General features: G+C 39.6%; 1 protein-coding gene across 4 annotated transcripts in view; it reads left to right on the forward strand.

The window, feature by feature from the left end:
- LOC121295861 (ubiquitin carboxyl-terminal hydrolase 43-like) overlaps positions 1-16010 on the forward strand; it is an 84216-nt gene that overhangs the window by 21434 nt on the left and 46772 nt on the right. For all 4 annotated transcript variants that reach the window (XM_041220963.1, XM_041220964.1, XM_041220965.1 and 1 more), the window contains exon 3: positions 12883-12980. In XM_041220963.1, the coding sequence (XP_041076897.1) occupies positions 12883-12980 (98 nt within the window). The remainder of the gene's footprint in view (positions 1-12882; positions 12981-16010) is intronic.

Here is a 16010-nt window from a genome sequence, read left to right on the forward strand (position 1 = left end):
CGGCTTCACCCTGAATACAGGTGAACCATAAAAGAGCAAAAATAACATTTAAAAAAAAAAAAAACAGCACTCAGACTAACAATGAACCAATCACATTACTTTTTTTTATTTTATTTTTTTAATTCACAAGCCATCTGTTCCTGTCCACGGCTTTGTGGAAAGTGCCTCCTCTCTCAACGGATAGCAGGAACTGCAGGTTTTTATACATGCCCCTCCCAGTCACCTGACTAAGGGCCCAAACAGAAAAAATTGGTTTTTTGTTTTGTTTTTGTTTTTAAATAAAACATGTTTAAAACATGTTTTAATAATTGTGGAGATGAGACACTTTCTATTGACAAAGAATATATATATATATATATATATATATATATATATATATATATATATATATATATATATATATATATATGTATATATTTTAAAATAATAATTAAATCAGAGCAACAAGCCATTTTCCTGGTTTTAAACTGGTCCCCTTACTGCAACAAAAACAAAACACAGGGGCTAAAGGAAATTCCATTTCTTCTGAAATAGATCCTGCTGTTCTGGGATGAAGTTCATGTAATAGATATACACAACTGTAGAATAAGGAAATAAAGTACCAGTGCAAAATAAATAAGCACCAAAATAAACAAAATTTACATGTGCTGGGTTTTCACCTCATCGCTGTGATAGTTTAGGGTTAGGACAGTCGCATTAGTAATTGGAAAATAAACAGGTTGTAACAATAATTGATATGAGTACCTTATAGGAGGCTGTGTGGTCCAGTGGTTAAATAAAAAGGTTTTAACCAGGAGGGCCCGGGTTCGAATCCCAGCTCAGCCACTGACACGCTGTGTAACCCTGAGCAAGTCTCTTAACCTCCTTGTGTTCCCTCTTTTGGGTGAGACGTTATTGTAAGTGACTCTGCAGCTGATGCATAGTTCACACACCCCAGTCTTTGTAAGTTGCCTTGGATAAAGGCGTCTGCTAATTAAATAAAAAATAATGCATACATGCATTCTTATACCACATAGTGATTTAAAGGTCAATAATTCACCCTCGGGGGTCCATCAGGATTAATCAAAAGTAAGAGTGTCTGAATTTACTGCTGTTTAAAAGCAAATAGTTCAAAGTAGACAGAATAAAGTACTGCTGCTGGTTGAAGTCACAGCTCTGTGTGTGGCTGATTTATTTTATTGTATTTTTGTATTCATACAGTATGTCGCTTTTAGATGCAAAAGAGAAATGCGTTGCTCCCGAAATTCTAACAAGTACAGTATCTAGCTCTGTGGAGCTGCCAAGTGCACTTGGGTTGAAGTGCTCTCTCGTTTCCTGCGTTGCATTGGGCCAGCTAGCATTGCCATGGCAACAGAGGGTAGCGTGTAAGCAACGGGAATGTGCTCCGTTGGAGAGATTGCATCTGCCAGGGTGTTAATTACATCGAATTGAAATTGTGAACATGAGACATTAGGGGCTTGGTGTCAAGCTTCAGATAAGACTTTAAAGGTTATCCCACACAGACATTCTCATATACTAAACTACTGTACGTGGACCCTTTATGTTTAAAAAAATTAAAAACTTGCTTGCGAGGATATTCTTTGTTCATTTCAGGTGTCGTACAATAATCCTCATGTCAGTTCATGAAATGCACAGGAAAAACACATAAAATATGTGAAAAAAATGTATCTAGAAAGTAATGTATCCCATCGATCTGTTTTGTTTTAAATGTATCTGTTGTTGTTGTCAGTGTTGTTCCCTGAGACGCATGTACTGGATTAACAGTTAATAAGATGTGGAATGTTTCCAGTGTTTCAAAAACATTCTCAGATGTATTGCTGATGCTCTGTGCTATTCTTTCTAACCCTCAGGTCAGGTCATCCAAGTAGTCAGATAAAAAAAAAATAATATTCAAATAGGAGTGAGATTTGTGGTATTCCATCTTATTTACTGTCTTTTAGGAGTGCGACCGCTAAAATTGAGACCATGTGCAACAATGGCTTTAACAGCACACACTGATGATCCAGTGAGCATGCATGTTGTTTCATCAGTGTCTCAAATCCATTTTTGTAGACTTGCTAATGGAACGAAGAGTTGCAAATGTTATTTAGTTTTTTTCCTTACAGCAAGCTCACAGACGCAGGCGCAAAAACAAATCGCTGTTGTAAATACAGATTAAGGGTGAAAAATAAAAGAAATCCTCCAAATCTCTGGTCTCGTAGGTATTGTTTTCTATCCTCTGCAAATTAACCCTATGGGTGCCGCACGCAATGCTCCATTTACTGTAGGTATTTTTGTTGCAGTTCATTCTGCATGGAAAAAGCCCAGAAAAAAAGAATAACTACTATAGAAATGCACTGAGCAATTGAAATGAATGGGATGATCATCTGGGTGTGTGGAAGCTACTTTTTGTCTCCGACAGCATCTTCATTAAGTGCACTACAGCACACTGGGCCATATAGTCAGTGACGTCACAGTTCAAAGACATGTTTTCACAAAAGACTGTCGTGAATAATTCATCACATTAACCATGGTAACCATGGTAACATTTTATATAATAAGCCTTTAATTGAAATCCCAGAAATTAATGTGGAAGCTGTGCTTTTGATTGAATCTACAAAAAAAAAAATACTACAAAATTGATAAGCTTTCTGTAATATCCTCTAAGTAGAATAATGACCTCTAGAGTTATTTTAACTGAGTATCATGTCAGGTACCAGCTAAGTATCCTTGTGAAATATGCCCGATTGTCCACCGTCCATAAATCACAACATTAACACAGACCTGCCATTGATTATAAATGCTGGGAATGAGTGTGCTGACAAGTGCCTGTATTCACATGCTTAATATACATATTTCTGAATTCCCTTAATTGTGTTTTTAAAAGTTATTTTGGCAGCAAAATAACTGAGCATGCTTAATGAGCCAAATTGAGTGGATCTGTGTGTTTTTTTTACACTTCTGTGTAGTGCCAGCCTGATTGCCAGGCTTGTTTATCGTGGGATCCATGCCAGATTCAGACCCTGCGAGGAAGAAGACCACAGCGTTCAGAAACAAACAGCCAGATCTCCCTCCAGCCTCCTGCATAGACCTGTACGGCAATCACTGAACAAAACAAGGACAACATGTTATAAATGTGCAATGCTCAGTCACTGGCAAAGTGGAACGCATGGGATTTTACACGAATTAGAAGAGTACACTTATTACATTCTTGCATTATTGTCCAGGCTGAAACATTTCCATAACCCTGCTTTGAATAGCATGAATTAGCGAGCGGGATCTGTCTGTTGAAAGGAAAGAAATGAGTCAGCCTGTTTAGTGCACTGGTAGCATTTCACTGCTCCTCGCTTCAATGCTGACCTTTTCATTTTCTTTATTCTGTTATCTCGTCTGTTGATTTAAAGACTGCTGAAAGGAACTGGCAAAGAGGAGAGACGCTGGGAGTATCGGTGAAGAACGCAGGGCAGGCTTTCAAGAAGAATTCCTGGAGCACATCTACAATGGAAATGCCACATTCTAATGGAACAGTGCGAGACGTTGAGTTCTTATAGGGCATTGTCATGTCATTGTGTTGTCACTCCCTGTGGAATCAACATCCCATTCTGCTTAAAGACAACTAGAAAAAAAACTGCAATGCAAGGTTATCTAATTGCCATTATCTAAGAGGAGTCATTCTCATACAAAACTCTAACAACACACATTCACCTCGTCCAGACTTTTTCCCTTTGGTCCGGGTGAAGTCCATTTAATCTGCCGCCACACTGTAGATTCACTCCCCTGCTCTTCAATCAGACTGCATTTCTATCTCTCGACTCATTCACCACTGCTGGGAAGGAAGACAGTAGACCCACTTAACCTCTGGTGAACTTGTCAGTCTCTTGAAGACCCATGTAAGGGAAGGATTATCTTGACATCGTGTTATCGTGAATGGGCCAGCTAGACCGTTCCCTGTATCCTTCTCTCAGCTTGGTGACATGCTGTTGCTATGCTGCGGTTACATCACAAGGTGATGTCGTTTGGAATCCCAGTCCAAGTGAACAGCAGAGAGATTCCACTCTACTGTATAATCATGTATATCCTGGTTTGACACTGAAAACGTGGGGACCATTTAAACCCTGATATTGGTCCACGCTGCGTATTCCTCCGGTATCTTGCAGAGCTGAGCTTTGCTTCAAAGCTGGAGGGACACGTGGCTGGTGCTGCCATGGGACCCCCTGAGACTGTGGCTGCCAGTGTTTAGTCCTGATACACAGCCAGGTTCGGGAAGGGAGATGAAGGCTTGCTGCTAATCAGCCAGTCTCTGCCCTCCTCACTGAATCTCTTCATCAGCACTATGTACAGTTCCCTGCCTGACAAGCACTTACAGAAATGGTCCCAATTTAACAAGTCAGACAAATTACTGGCTACTGCTAGGACCTACTGTACCTGTTGATTTAATAACAGCTAATTCAGAGCAATTACTTTCCCCGCTTCGGTTTTGTTATTCTGTACCCGAGACTGGCATGCATCAGCGTTTAGGTAAAGCAATTTTTACAAAAAAGGAAGAAAGAAAAATAATCCACATTTATTCTGTCTCTGATCTGCGTTCGAGCCTTCACACTTTCAATGTGTTGAGTAGATTACAATTTGGTTTCCTCCTCAACACTGAGATCTAATTAAAGGTCTGAAGGAACATTTGCATAAAAATTATCTACAAAACAAGTAAGCTATTGAAAAGAAATCTGCACCCCTTTCAGTTTTGTCACCTGAAAGCAATGCCCTGAAATGCCCAATAGGCCACATCTATCAATGCCGCTGTCATACTGTATTAGTTTAATAGAAACATAAAACACGAGGGATTTTAAATGTGTTTGAATCTTTAAAATATTGCATTTTCTATAGCACATTTCTAATTAAGCTTAAACTCATTCAAATCAATTGTTCTTGTTGGCTGATCAATTTCTAAGCGATTTGCTTGGCTAATATAAACAGTGATTGCATAATCTTGTATGGTTGGAATACTAGCGTCAACACTAGGAAAGGTGTGTGTATGCACTGTCAATGTTAGATTATGCAAGTGCTTATTCTTAAGTCCCTAAACCGGTGTCATGGGTTGAGGTTTTTATCAAGGGAGGTGGGCTCCTGAGATGCCCATGCATAATTCAAACAGCATTGCTTTCTTAGGAATTATTAAGAGCATGCAGACGCCAGGAGGATCAGAGTGCAACAGCAGGGCACACCTACAGCGTCAGAGCTGAGCGCAATATTGCTCCTGTTCTCGTGCTTTATCTGCATAAAATGGGAGGAAGTCCACTCTTTCATATCTCATATTGATAAGAATAAACAACACATCTGAGCACACTAAGGTGAGGGAGTGTTCATGCCAGGGGTCGATATCACAGGGGTCATTGGAAATTACAATCAGCCTGTCATGGCAGCTGGTGACTCAGCAGGTTTGCATCTCCCCTTTGTATACAGAATAATGCACTGTACCATTATCCTATGTGGTGTCTGGGTGTGCTGTGACAGAGGAAGAGTCAACAAACACAGTGTCTTATTGAGATGTCAATGACCCCAAATAAACGAATACCGTAATGTTCAGAATATCCCACACCTTATATATTACATACATGACTGAGCAATCCTGAGGCACATCCCTTGTATAAAGCTCATGTTTTGTATTGCACCCTATCAAAACCACATGCAGCCTGTATGTAGCTCACAGAACTTCTACAATTTGCAAATGGGGTGCTTTATTCTATTCAAAACAAGCTGGCTGTGCCAACCCAATGTTCCTAGTGTATACATTTTAAAATGAATCCTGGTTCGTTTTTAGCTAAAGATGGTGAATAAGATATTTGACTTCAGTACCAACTGTGTTTGGAGAGTTGTGTCTAATCAAATTGGAGAGGTTTTATGTAACACGCGATCAAGATATGCAGTGCTGTGGGGCAAGTGTCAAGACCTTTGCACTGCTGTGTATTGTTATCATTTGTAAATCTCGGAAGAGCTATTGCTGCTACAGTCCCTTTGTAGAACAGGGGCATTCTTTCTGCACTAGCTTCAGATTATATTATCTTCTATTATTTATGATGTGTCCATTATCGAGAAACAGTGTCCTTATTATAGCTGTTGGCAGGATACGCATATACAAGTTTCTATTTTACTGTTAGACATTGCCATGGGCACACAGAAAAGCAAAGACAAAAAATAGCACAAACAAATCCTGACTATTAAAACGTAGTTGCAGTTGCCACATATTTTAATACCCCTTACAATTTAAGAAAAAAACTGATCCCATTTTTCTTTGCACCCTTTGTCTGTCTGCCTGTGCAAGTAGGCTGTGCAGAGTTATGCATATGCAACAGGTTGTGATACACTTCTCTTATGCATAATACTTGATAACCCCAGTACAGTAAGGTAGAAGAGGCTATGGGATTATAAGTGTTATTAGCTACTTGTTCAAACAGATGTGATCCTTTTGAACAGTGGTTAACAGGCACCCTCGGAGACTGTAGGTAAATTTGCTTCTGGCAGTAACACATATGAAAGGCATACATACTGCCGGACTGTTCAAACATGTGTTTTAAACCTGTGAAAAATTCACAGGGTTGTAAATTTAACGATTTTGTTTGGCTGTCAAAAATGTTACAGACCATTTTGATTCCCACATTACAGATGTTTTAAAGCCCCAAAGTGATGCAGTGAATATTTAGCCCTCCCTGTAATTGGCATCCACCAGGTTCCCCAGTAGTTTCAAAAGCTCACATACTCAGGATGAGAGTAAATTGCATGAAAATAAATTGTAAAGTAAGATTCTCATTCATTTAGACCATTGAGCAGGTTTTGGCATTCCCTATGATTTATAAAATCTAGGTTATTTATCTAAATCCTGGGAAATCAATTACGCCTTCAGGGGTGTGTCTGCGGAAGGCTTACATTTTAATTTTCTTGGAGCACCAGGGGACATTTTTGTTAGAATCTGGATATTCACATTATGCACAGTATGATAACTTTAGTGAAACTGCAGCATATAATGTTTTGCGTATGATTTCTAATTTAGACAGAGCAAACATGCTGATTAATTGCTGTATGCTTTTAGTTGATGCCTGGGGAATGTTATGTGTACCCTAATTCACATTAGGAATATTCTTGATCTCTGCATTTATTCTATCTGGTATTTCTTACTGATGTGTTTGTTACATCCACTAGGCGCATTGCTGGGTTAAAGGTGTGACTCTGATGTACCAGCTGCAGACACATGACAAGCTTTTGAGAGCTCTATTGGTGCTTTCAAATGATACCAGGGTGAGATGACCAAAAGAGAAAATGATATACACAGTAAAACCGAACTAATACGTTAGTTAAGATCATTAGTTTCAGGCATTTGTCAAGCTGCCGTTAAAGTCTGTTTTTATGAATTAAGTCTGATGTTCTCGAAACGGCTCTAGACCGCTGCTGGCCTCTTTGCCAGACAGTCTGTAACAGTTTTAATGTGCATCAAAAATTCATTTAAATTAAAGTCTTTAAATATACAAGAGAGGGTTAAACCTATTTCTGCATTTCCATAATATGAATCCACTGCAGGAATAGTTAAATGAAAAGAAAGGGGACCCAATGGTACTCAACATGTCGGCTCAGGAGTTCCCAGATGGGCAATTAAACACTCACACCAGCTCTGACGGTACCTAGTAGGTCCTGTGACATCTGGAAGATATGCCTCTGAAACCTGAACACCATATGTAAACACCAGTTAGGCACCAGTTAAAATGACAGATACGATTTCATATTAAACAGAAAAACTAGTGCATCAACCACTGGGCCGTTAAATGAGTAACTTACAACATTGGGGACAGAGATATGCTGTCTTAATTTAAACTTCTTAATTTAAAGTGTTGTATAAAATTACTATGGGGAATTGGTTGCAAGGCAGAACAGCATTTTAATATAATTCATTATCATCAAGAAATTGCTTTAAAAAAAAAAGCATGCTTGCTCTGTGTTCAATTGACAGCCGCTGTTTCAGTGTCTCCCGCTGCTGTTTGAAACATGCAGTGATCATGGAATTCGGTTTGTGTCGTTGCATGGGTTACTGCACTTGCAATTTCATTACAAGTTAACTGACACTCCGAGGTGCACAGTGCCTGTGCAAGTACCTGGTGCAAACACTGCTGCTAATATGTAGCTGGTGCTTCCCACCTAATCTGGTAGTGAGCTCAATTCAAATTGAAAACTGCAACTGTGTTCCTGCGTGGTCATGACTCACTGCACCTTTCCCAAGCTCCCAAACAAAAGTGCCTTACCTCTGGCCAGGAACCCACGTTTATAGGTAACATGCAATTACTGAAGTGCATTTATTTTAGGGTGATGACTATTTTACCTGTTTTAAATCTTGTTCACAAAGAAGGCGCTGACAATACAATGCAAACAATTTAGAGGGTAGCACTGTGTATGTGCTCCAAATATAAAAAAAAATGTTTTATGCATAACGTGATACCTTTAATTGCCAGGTGTACTAAAATAACAAATTATTGCACACAGGAACATCAATCGTCATGTTGAAAGGTATCCCTTAAGCAGGAGGTGCTTTATAAAAATGTACGATGCGAATACCTTACCCTGAAGAAGCAACTTTCAATGCACTTGTTTGTTCTGTAAAACGACACAACGACCTGTCCTAGGGGGGTGTTTGATGCTTTTCAGTAAAAGTAAGCAATCACCGGTGGTCTTTGTCCAGTGTTTCTCTATGTACAAGCAGAAGCCTGTGCGCGATGTTTGTATTGCTATTAGCTACAGAAAAATATGGATTATAGAATGTGTGACATACAGCGTCAAAGTGTAGAAAAGTGGTTCTTGTTATATTATCACAGGGGATGCAAATGTGTACAGTGTGTTATTACCATTACAAACTGGAATAAAGGGTTGACATTAAAGTATTTTCGTATAATAAGATGCACTCAGGGGTGTTTTTTATACAACCTGAAATGCCGAAGCAAGTTTGCACATACAGTAGTAACCGTGAACAGATTATAAATGAGAGTCTCATGAATAGTTGTTTCACAGTTGCACTTGCCAGAGGTTTGGGTTAAGGTTAGGGTTAGTTTTGAGAAGCAGTTTTTGTTAAAGGAATGTTTTCCTTAAAGAGTGGTTCACATCGGATTGCAGATATTTCCTCTTATATTTAATGAAGTAGGTTTTGGTTGGTGTTTTATGGTTGTATAAATTTGGTTGTTGTGTTTAATTTAGCTATCCACCTCATTTCTGCTTTTTTTTCCCTAAATGTTTCTGGGCTAGGGGTAGGTTCGAGTTAACAATAAACGTATGTCTTAAAGACCCACCCAGACTCATATTTTATTTTTGTTTTTATAATTTATCTTAAACAAAAAATGAAAATAGGAAATTCTGGACAATGTCACAGTAAACGTGGAAGTGAAGCTATGTGTAGTAAACATGTCATAGCTTTTAATTTGTGTTCCTTCTTTCTGGAGCAGGGTGGGAGTGGAGGGGGAGGGGGGTTGGCAGTACGCCAGTTTTTTCTAAAACTTACGGGAGGCTGTTGGAAGGATTTGTAACTATCTTCTAGTCTTTCTCCTCCCACGAGATCTCTTTGAACCCTGGGAGGACAAGCTTCAGAGGAGCTGGGAAACGGCACGGCTTTGTGCAGCTCCACTGGGGTGTTGTGGTGGAGAAATGTTTTGTTGTCCGGCTCTGAATGGCAAACAGGGGAAGCGGATAACATAGCTTTCAAGGACATGCTGAAAACTTTTATTGTCAAACTACATATCAGATCTAAAACAACACAGAGATACTCTACCAAGTGCTAGGCTTTAGTTTTGTCAAAAGTTTAAAGTGTAGTGTAAATTAGTCGTTAGCACAGCTTGTTCTGCTGATTTCCTTGTGTTTTACTGGCCAATACATCACTCTACATGTCACACCATCTTCTTTAATTGGGCTAGCCATCATTCGTGAAAAAATATGAGTAAATGCTGCCCCTCCCTATATGAATAGATAGTAAAATATTTTCTGAGACTGCAAGCTTAGAGAGCAAGGAGCATTCAACAGGGTAAAAAATTAAAAGCAGCATTATAAAACATGTGTATACAATGGTGGATACTTACTGGAAGTTTCTTATTTTGAAGAGATCAAAGGACCGAATCAAGGAAAAATGTATACATTTATTTTTTTTACATTTTTGGTAATGTTTAGCCGCTTCCCGGGTGACAGAGCGTGCAATTTTTGATTTCAGAAACTCTCGCTGCCCCTAAACTCTTGATCCCAACAGCTACATTTGCAGTCTAGATAAGAAGAGCATCTGCCTGCTTGCTGAAGTGTTACCAGAGTCCTGTAAAAACCACTAGCTCTCTATAGGAGTGTTCTCTCTCTCCTTGAAACTGCACTGATAACAGCCTCTGTCTGCCTCCACGTTGAACAGGCATGACTTTGAAAGAATGAATCCAGACTTGCCTGAGTTTGCTGGCTTTGAGTAGAACAGGATCCCCAGCATGGGCTGGTCTCAAAGAGAAAGCTGCCAATTTAGACTGGTTATTTTTATTGAAATCTGGTAATGCAACAATTAACCCTTTGTGTTGCAACAAGGCTTTGGTCTGTAAATAATGCGCTGGCATTGTAATGGGATCTTAATGGATAGGTGTGTCCAAACTAATTGTAATTCCTCATCAGCAGCCAGTTATGTTATGAACCTGCTTAAAGAGATGTGAGAGAGTGGCTAGCCTTTCATTCTTCCCTTTTCAATTCATGCTTCTGCATTCTGGCTTCACCTCCTCAAGACGTCTCTAATTCCAGCCCTTTCTGCTCTCACGGGGTCAGCTGCCTCTCTCCAGACTGCTTAGAAAGACAACCCCCCTTAGCTTGCACTTTCCAGATCCGAAGCCACATTCTCATTAGAGGTTTCAGTTCCACTCTGTGAGCCGACATTGTGTCATTGAGTGCAGGTAGACCACACACTAAGGCACAGCATTTTAGTGCAGTTAGCCTTGGAGCTGCGCTAATGGTTGCATTTTATATTTATTTGCAATTATTACTGACTTAGAACGACAGTCTCCGCTCCCCTGTGCGTTCCCCCAGGCTGTGCACCAGGGACCTTTTTGATATGGAAATCTTTCGCCCCATAGCCTGTGTAAGCCTGTTAGTCACTGTGAACAGCTTATCCATGATTGCTCATAGAGATAGGGGAGGTGCACCTAGTTAACACAGATGACTATTGATCCCTGTATTCTCTCCATTATGAGGTCATTGGATCGGTATCTGATGACTGGAGTTTGTAAAAAAAAAAAAAAAATTAAAAATGCATAGCTGATTTTTTAAATAGTACCAAGCATACCGTATAAAATATTTGTAAAAATGTAACCAAATATACAAGACAAATGTAAGCCCCCTCTGGCCTTTCCACACACTCACACACACACACACACACACACACACACACACACACACACAACCCCGCCCCCCCCAACACATTGAGGAAGTTATACCCAGTTTGAAAGTGAATCCAAGTCGGGCAATGTTTTATAACAGTTTGAAATTCAATACACACTTTAAAAACTTCTCTATATATTTCCTATGTGGACACTGTAGTTTGCTTTTTTCCCCCAGATTATTGAAACAGACTAATAACACTGGCCATGCAGCCTGTATTGATAACAGATGCATAATATTTGGAGCAGCAAGAGGCTGAACAGATGGATGCTAGGACGGGATTTGGAATCAATATCAAACTCAGCCAGCGCCACTGTTTTCTTCATAAACAAATGAACTGGTCATGTTTCATATTGGAAATGAATATGTGCTGCTCCTCCTGGGTCTTGACAAGTCATTTATCATAACTGACCTTTCTATTACCTGCAGTGCAAAGCCTCAAAAGATTTCACTTCAAAGTTTAAAAAAAAAAAAAATAATAATAATTATCAGTCTGCTCCGCTGTTAGGTGAGATTCATTATGACACTGCTGTCCAAACGCAAGCAAACGTCTCAACCACAATGCAAAAGATCCTGGCTCGTCTGCATTCATGGCTTCCGAGCTCCTCACCTCATCTCATCTCCCCGATGGGGGACAGAATCTGTAAGTGCAGTGCATCACACAACACTGCCCGTATGATCTAGGAAATGAAGACCTGGGGGCGCTGAGCTGACTCACTCGATCCATTTAGCTCAAATGGTTGATTCTATAAAAGCCTCTCATTACATTTAATTGCAGCCATCGTTAATGTCATCCTGCTCTCAAAGTCAGAACCCTGTGGTGCTGTCGTTACAGGTAATTGACTTAGAAGGGTTCTAATTAAGGCAATGATGGATTTAGATATCGAATGGAAAATAAATTATTATTATTATTATTATTGTGGCAGATTGAATCTGACTGAGTGTTCTGCCTTGTCTGGTTCATTCATACACGGTATCTTTTTACTGAATTTGTAAGTAGCATAATGGTCAAAGTAGACATGGTGAAAACGATGTCAAATCATATCCAAACTTTTATCACAGACTCCTAACCAACTTCTACACATTTGGATTGCATAAGGGCATAATCCGATAATCTGCTCATTTTAGAACATTTCACAGACTCCCATTTCCCAGCAGGTGTACTGTGGATTTTCGCATAGTGCATAGCTCCACCTGGTGGCAGAATATTGCAACCACAAGTGACTAACTCATTGAGATTCAGCAGCAGCATAGAGCCATACAGCAGTTTCACCACTGAGCAACAATTACCAGTAAATAGGCCAGAAATAATGCAAAATGAATACAACACCCACAGGCAGAAAGCAAATGTGCTGTATCACAGCGCTCATCCAACAGGCTGCTGGTTTTAAACATTGTTAGAATTGCTGCAGGCACTTTGTGTTGCAGGGCAGGTTCTGCAGGCAGTGGGAGGCTGGAGCTGACAGTGTTTTCCGTGTTGGTTTGCAGACCCAGTCTGGAGAGGAGACTCCTGGAGGGGGGCAGCCCACCACAGAGACCCCCGGGAGTCAGAGCTTCGTGCGGGAGCACTTCCAGGCTCAGTACAGGTAAGCATGCCCCATTCTACACTGACAGCCTGAGCACTGCACAGGAGAAAAGATTATTCTATTGATTTAAACATTGACCAGGCTAAATAATGCTGCTGTTCCATTCTTTCAAAGATGAGGACTTTTCTTATTTATTTACTTTTATAGTAAAATGCCAAGTTCTATTTTACCATTTAAACAATGGCAGTATTTCAATCCATCACAAATCGGATCAATTGAATAGCCCTTATAAAAGGTTGCCACGTTGTTTTTGCCCAGTATTTTTGCAGTTGTCTCCCATGCTTTGCCCATGGTTATACTATGTATGTATCATAGTTTACCCTGGTTTGCCATCTTTATTAATATGCTTTACTATGCCTCACTATTCTTTACAATACGTGTCTATGTTTTACCATGCTTTCACCATGCTTTATTACACTTTGCTATGCTTTTACTATAGTAAACTCCCATAAAGGATAATGTATGCAGTGTTCAAGTCAACAGGAGATTTTTCACCAGTGCAATTTATTTAGTGTCTTAACCGTTCAATGTTAACTTGAATACCACTCTCCCCTATTCAACGTGAGGTTGGTCTTTATTTCTAATACATTTTAAGATGCCTGAAGATGCAAAGCCACGTTGGTCCCCAATGCGTCCTTTTGCTTGACAGAGAGAGATCCCATTCCATTAAGAACACACGCTCTACCGTGAAGGACGCTAAGCTTAAGGGACGCTCTGTTCTGAACTAAATAATATCAGATGTGTCAAAGTGAAGAAGCCTTTAGAAATGAAAGGTTCGGCCTAACAGTGATAAGCAGGGCATTGAAAATTATACTTGTTTAAAAAGGATTTTAAAAAGTTACTGCACCTTGAAGAGTTAAGCATGATGGAACAGTAGCTACTGGCATTAATCATATGCCTAGCAAGCAGTGGAGTAGTGTCATGTTTAGAAGCGAGGGGTCCCTATTATCTGTGTTCCAGACCAGACACTATATTCAAACTTTTTCAGTATTTATCTCTCAAGGTTTCCTTATGGTTATTGCTTATTTGTTTGGGTTATACACATGCATATCTCCATGTATGAATTTGAGCAAAACAGTTCAATATTCTACATGTGAAGTAAGGAGCACTGCTCTCTCTGCCCAAGGGAAGTGGGGGGGGCAGCGCTCCCACGCGAACTCCCCCTCCCAGCACTACACCCCTGCTAGAACGCTTTTGTGAATAAAAACGTTTGTTATTTTAATGAAGGCAAAACTGCATTCTCAATCAATCAATCAATTACAACTCAATTAAATCTTCTCAGTGTTTTCTAAGGAAATTTAATTTGACAAGGACACAGCGGGAGTTCTGTTTTTAATCAATCCCGTCTATATGCATGCCAATTAATTCCCAATTTAGAAACATCGAAGATGAGGAACTAATTTGATTGACACAAACAGGTTTACTATTGAAGATTTCAGGCTCAGTATTTTGTTTCATTATTTTTAGGTGCTTTTGTAATATTAAATTGAGATTCTGGGAGATTGCTGTGCGTGTTTTGCAGGCTGCATTGTTTTTGTTGTTTTGTTTTGTTTTCTTCAATTCAGAAAGGATTCTTTAAACAGTTTTTTCAAGGTCAGAAATTTTAGAAGAATTAATTTATTTTCTCACCACGACTGTGTCTGCAGCCAAGCATTCTATGGGAGTGTTAAGCGGAGAACAGGCAGTAATTATAATGTAACTATGCTTCAAGAAACAGCAGTAATGGGGGCAGACTTTGAAACCTGTCAGTCCGTCTATTACTGTCTGTCAAATCTACTGTCTTACCCATTGTGACTGAACGTGACCAGCAAAAAGGGGTTGCAGCTTTTAAATATTCAGGAATACTAAAAGTAAAGTTATAGGGGTGCTTTTCACCATCTGCAAGACAGGAATACTTTCTTACATGTTCGGTATCGTATAATGACTACCCCTGTCAAACAACCCCATAAGCAAAGGAGAGAAACGCTGTGCTATACTGTAGAAAGAAAATATTTATTTCAGTTGTCATTTGTGCATTGCATTAGGTTTTTCATATTTATAAATTCTGTAACACGGACGTGTCTGTTCATTAGTTTTGTCTCTGAATCAAGCAGTGCTGGTTTAAATAACCGAAACACTGGCCCCAAAATGCAAGCCTGTCTAATAGCAGAGCATTAGCCTGCTAACAGTTGCCACAATCACGTTGGTTAACCTTGCTGCATCTGACCACCACATGAGATGATAACCCTGTACGGATTGGGAGGAAACGTCTTACTTGTGATCATGGAACTGAAATGCACAGCAGATTCCTCCCGCCTCTGCTGTCCTTGTTTTGAAATGTAATGATAGGGACCGAGCTACTGTGCCTGTGATAGAGCATCTCATCTCGAGCCTCATCATAAACCATTACTGGCTCGACAGTCATTGATTCAGGTACTCATTACTGCAGCCGGCTAATCTCCCTAAAGCGTGGACTCCCAGAGGACTGTCTCGCCACAAAAGAATGGCAGCTGGAGATGCCAAAAATAATAATGTTGTTCAAGGAGTTTCATACTGAAGGATTTCTGAAAAGTTGCAGCTTTTCCACGCTGCCCTCTGCCCCATCAGTCATTTGCATCAAAACTCGATCGTTGTGGTTTTGCTTTGTTCTTTTGTCCTTGGTTACTATTATTATTATTATTATTTATTATTATTATTATTATTATTATTATTATTATTATTATTATTATTATTTGTTTCTGTGAAGTTTTAAAGATGTATTTGTCGGCCTGTTTCAGTGAACTTGCGCAGCTGTCATTTTTTTCCCTTCTGTGACCTTTGTATAGAGATTTACTGTACTTACACACAGTTGCAGAGGGGTCAGAAATTGCTGTGGCAAGCCGCAGTGTCTTTTCAGAAGCTGGCAAATAATGGTCCAAGCAGAAACTGAAACAGACAATTTCACAAAACACATGTAATCCGATATTAAACAAGTAAGATATTTCAAACCTGGGGTCTGAGTTTGGTCTGGGGCTGGCACATAACAGCAAAACTGAATCAAAAGAGAAATAC

The sequence above is a fragment of the Polyodon spathula genome, chromosome 20 (assembly GCF_017654505.1).
Source record: "Polyodon spathula isolate WHYD16114869_AA chromosome 20, ASM1765450v1, whole genome shotgun sequence".
In the NCBI taxonomy this organism is placed as follows: domain Eukaryota; kingdom Metazoa; phylum Chordata; class Actinopteri; order Acipenseriformes; family Polyodontidae; genus Polyodon; species Polyodon spathula.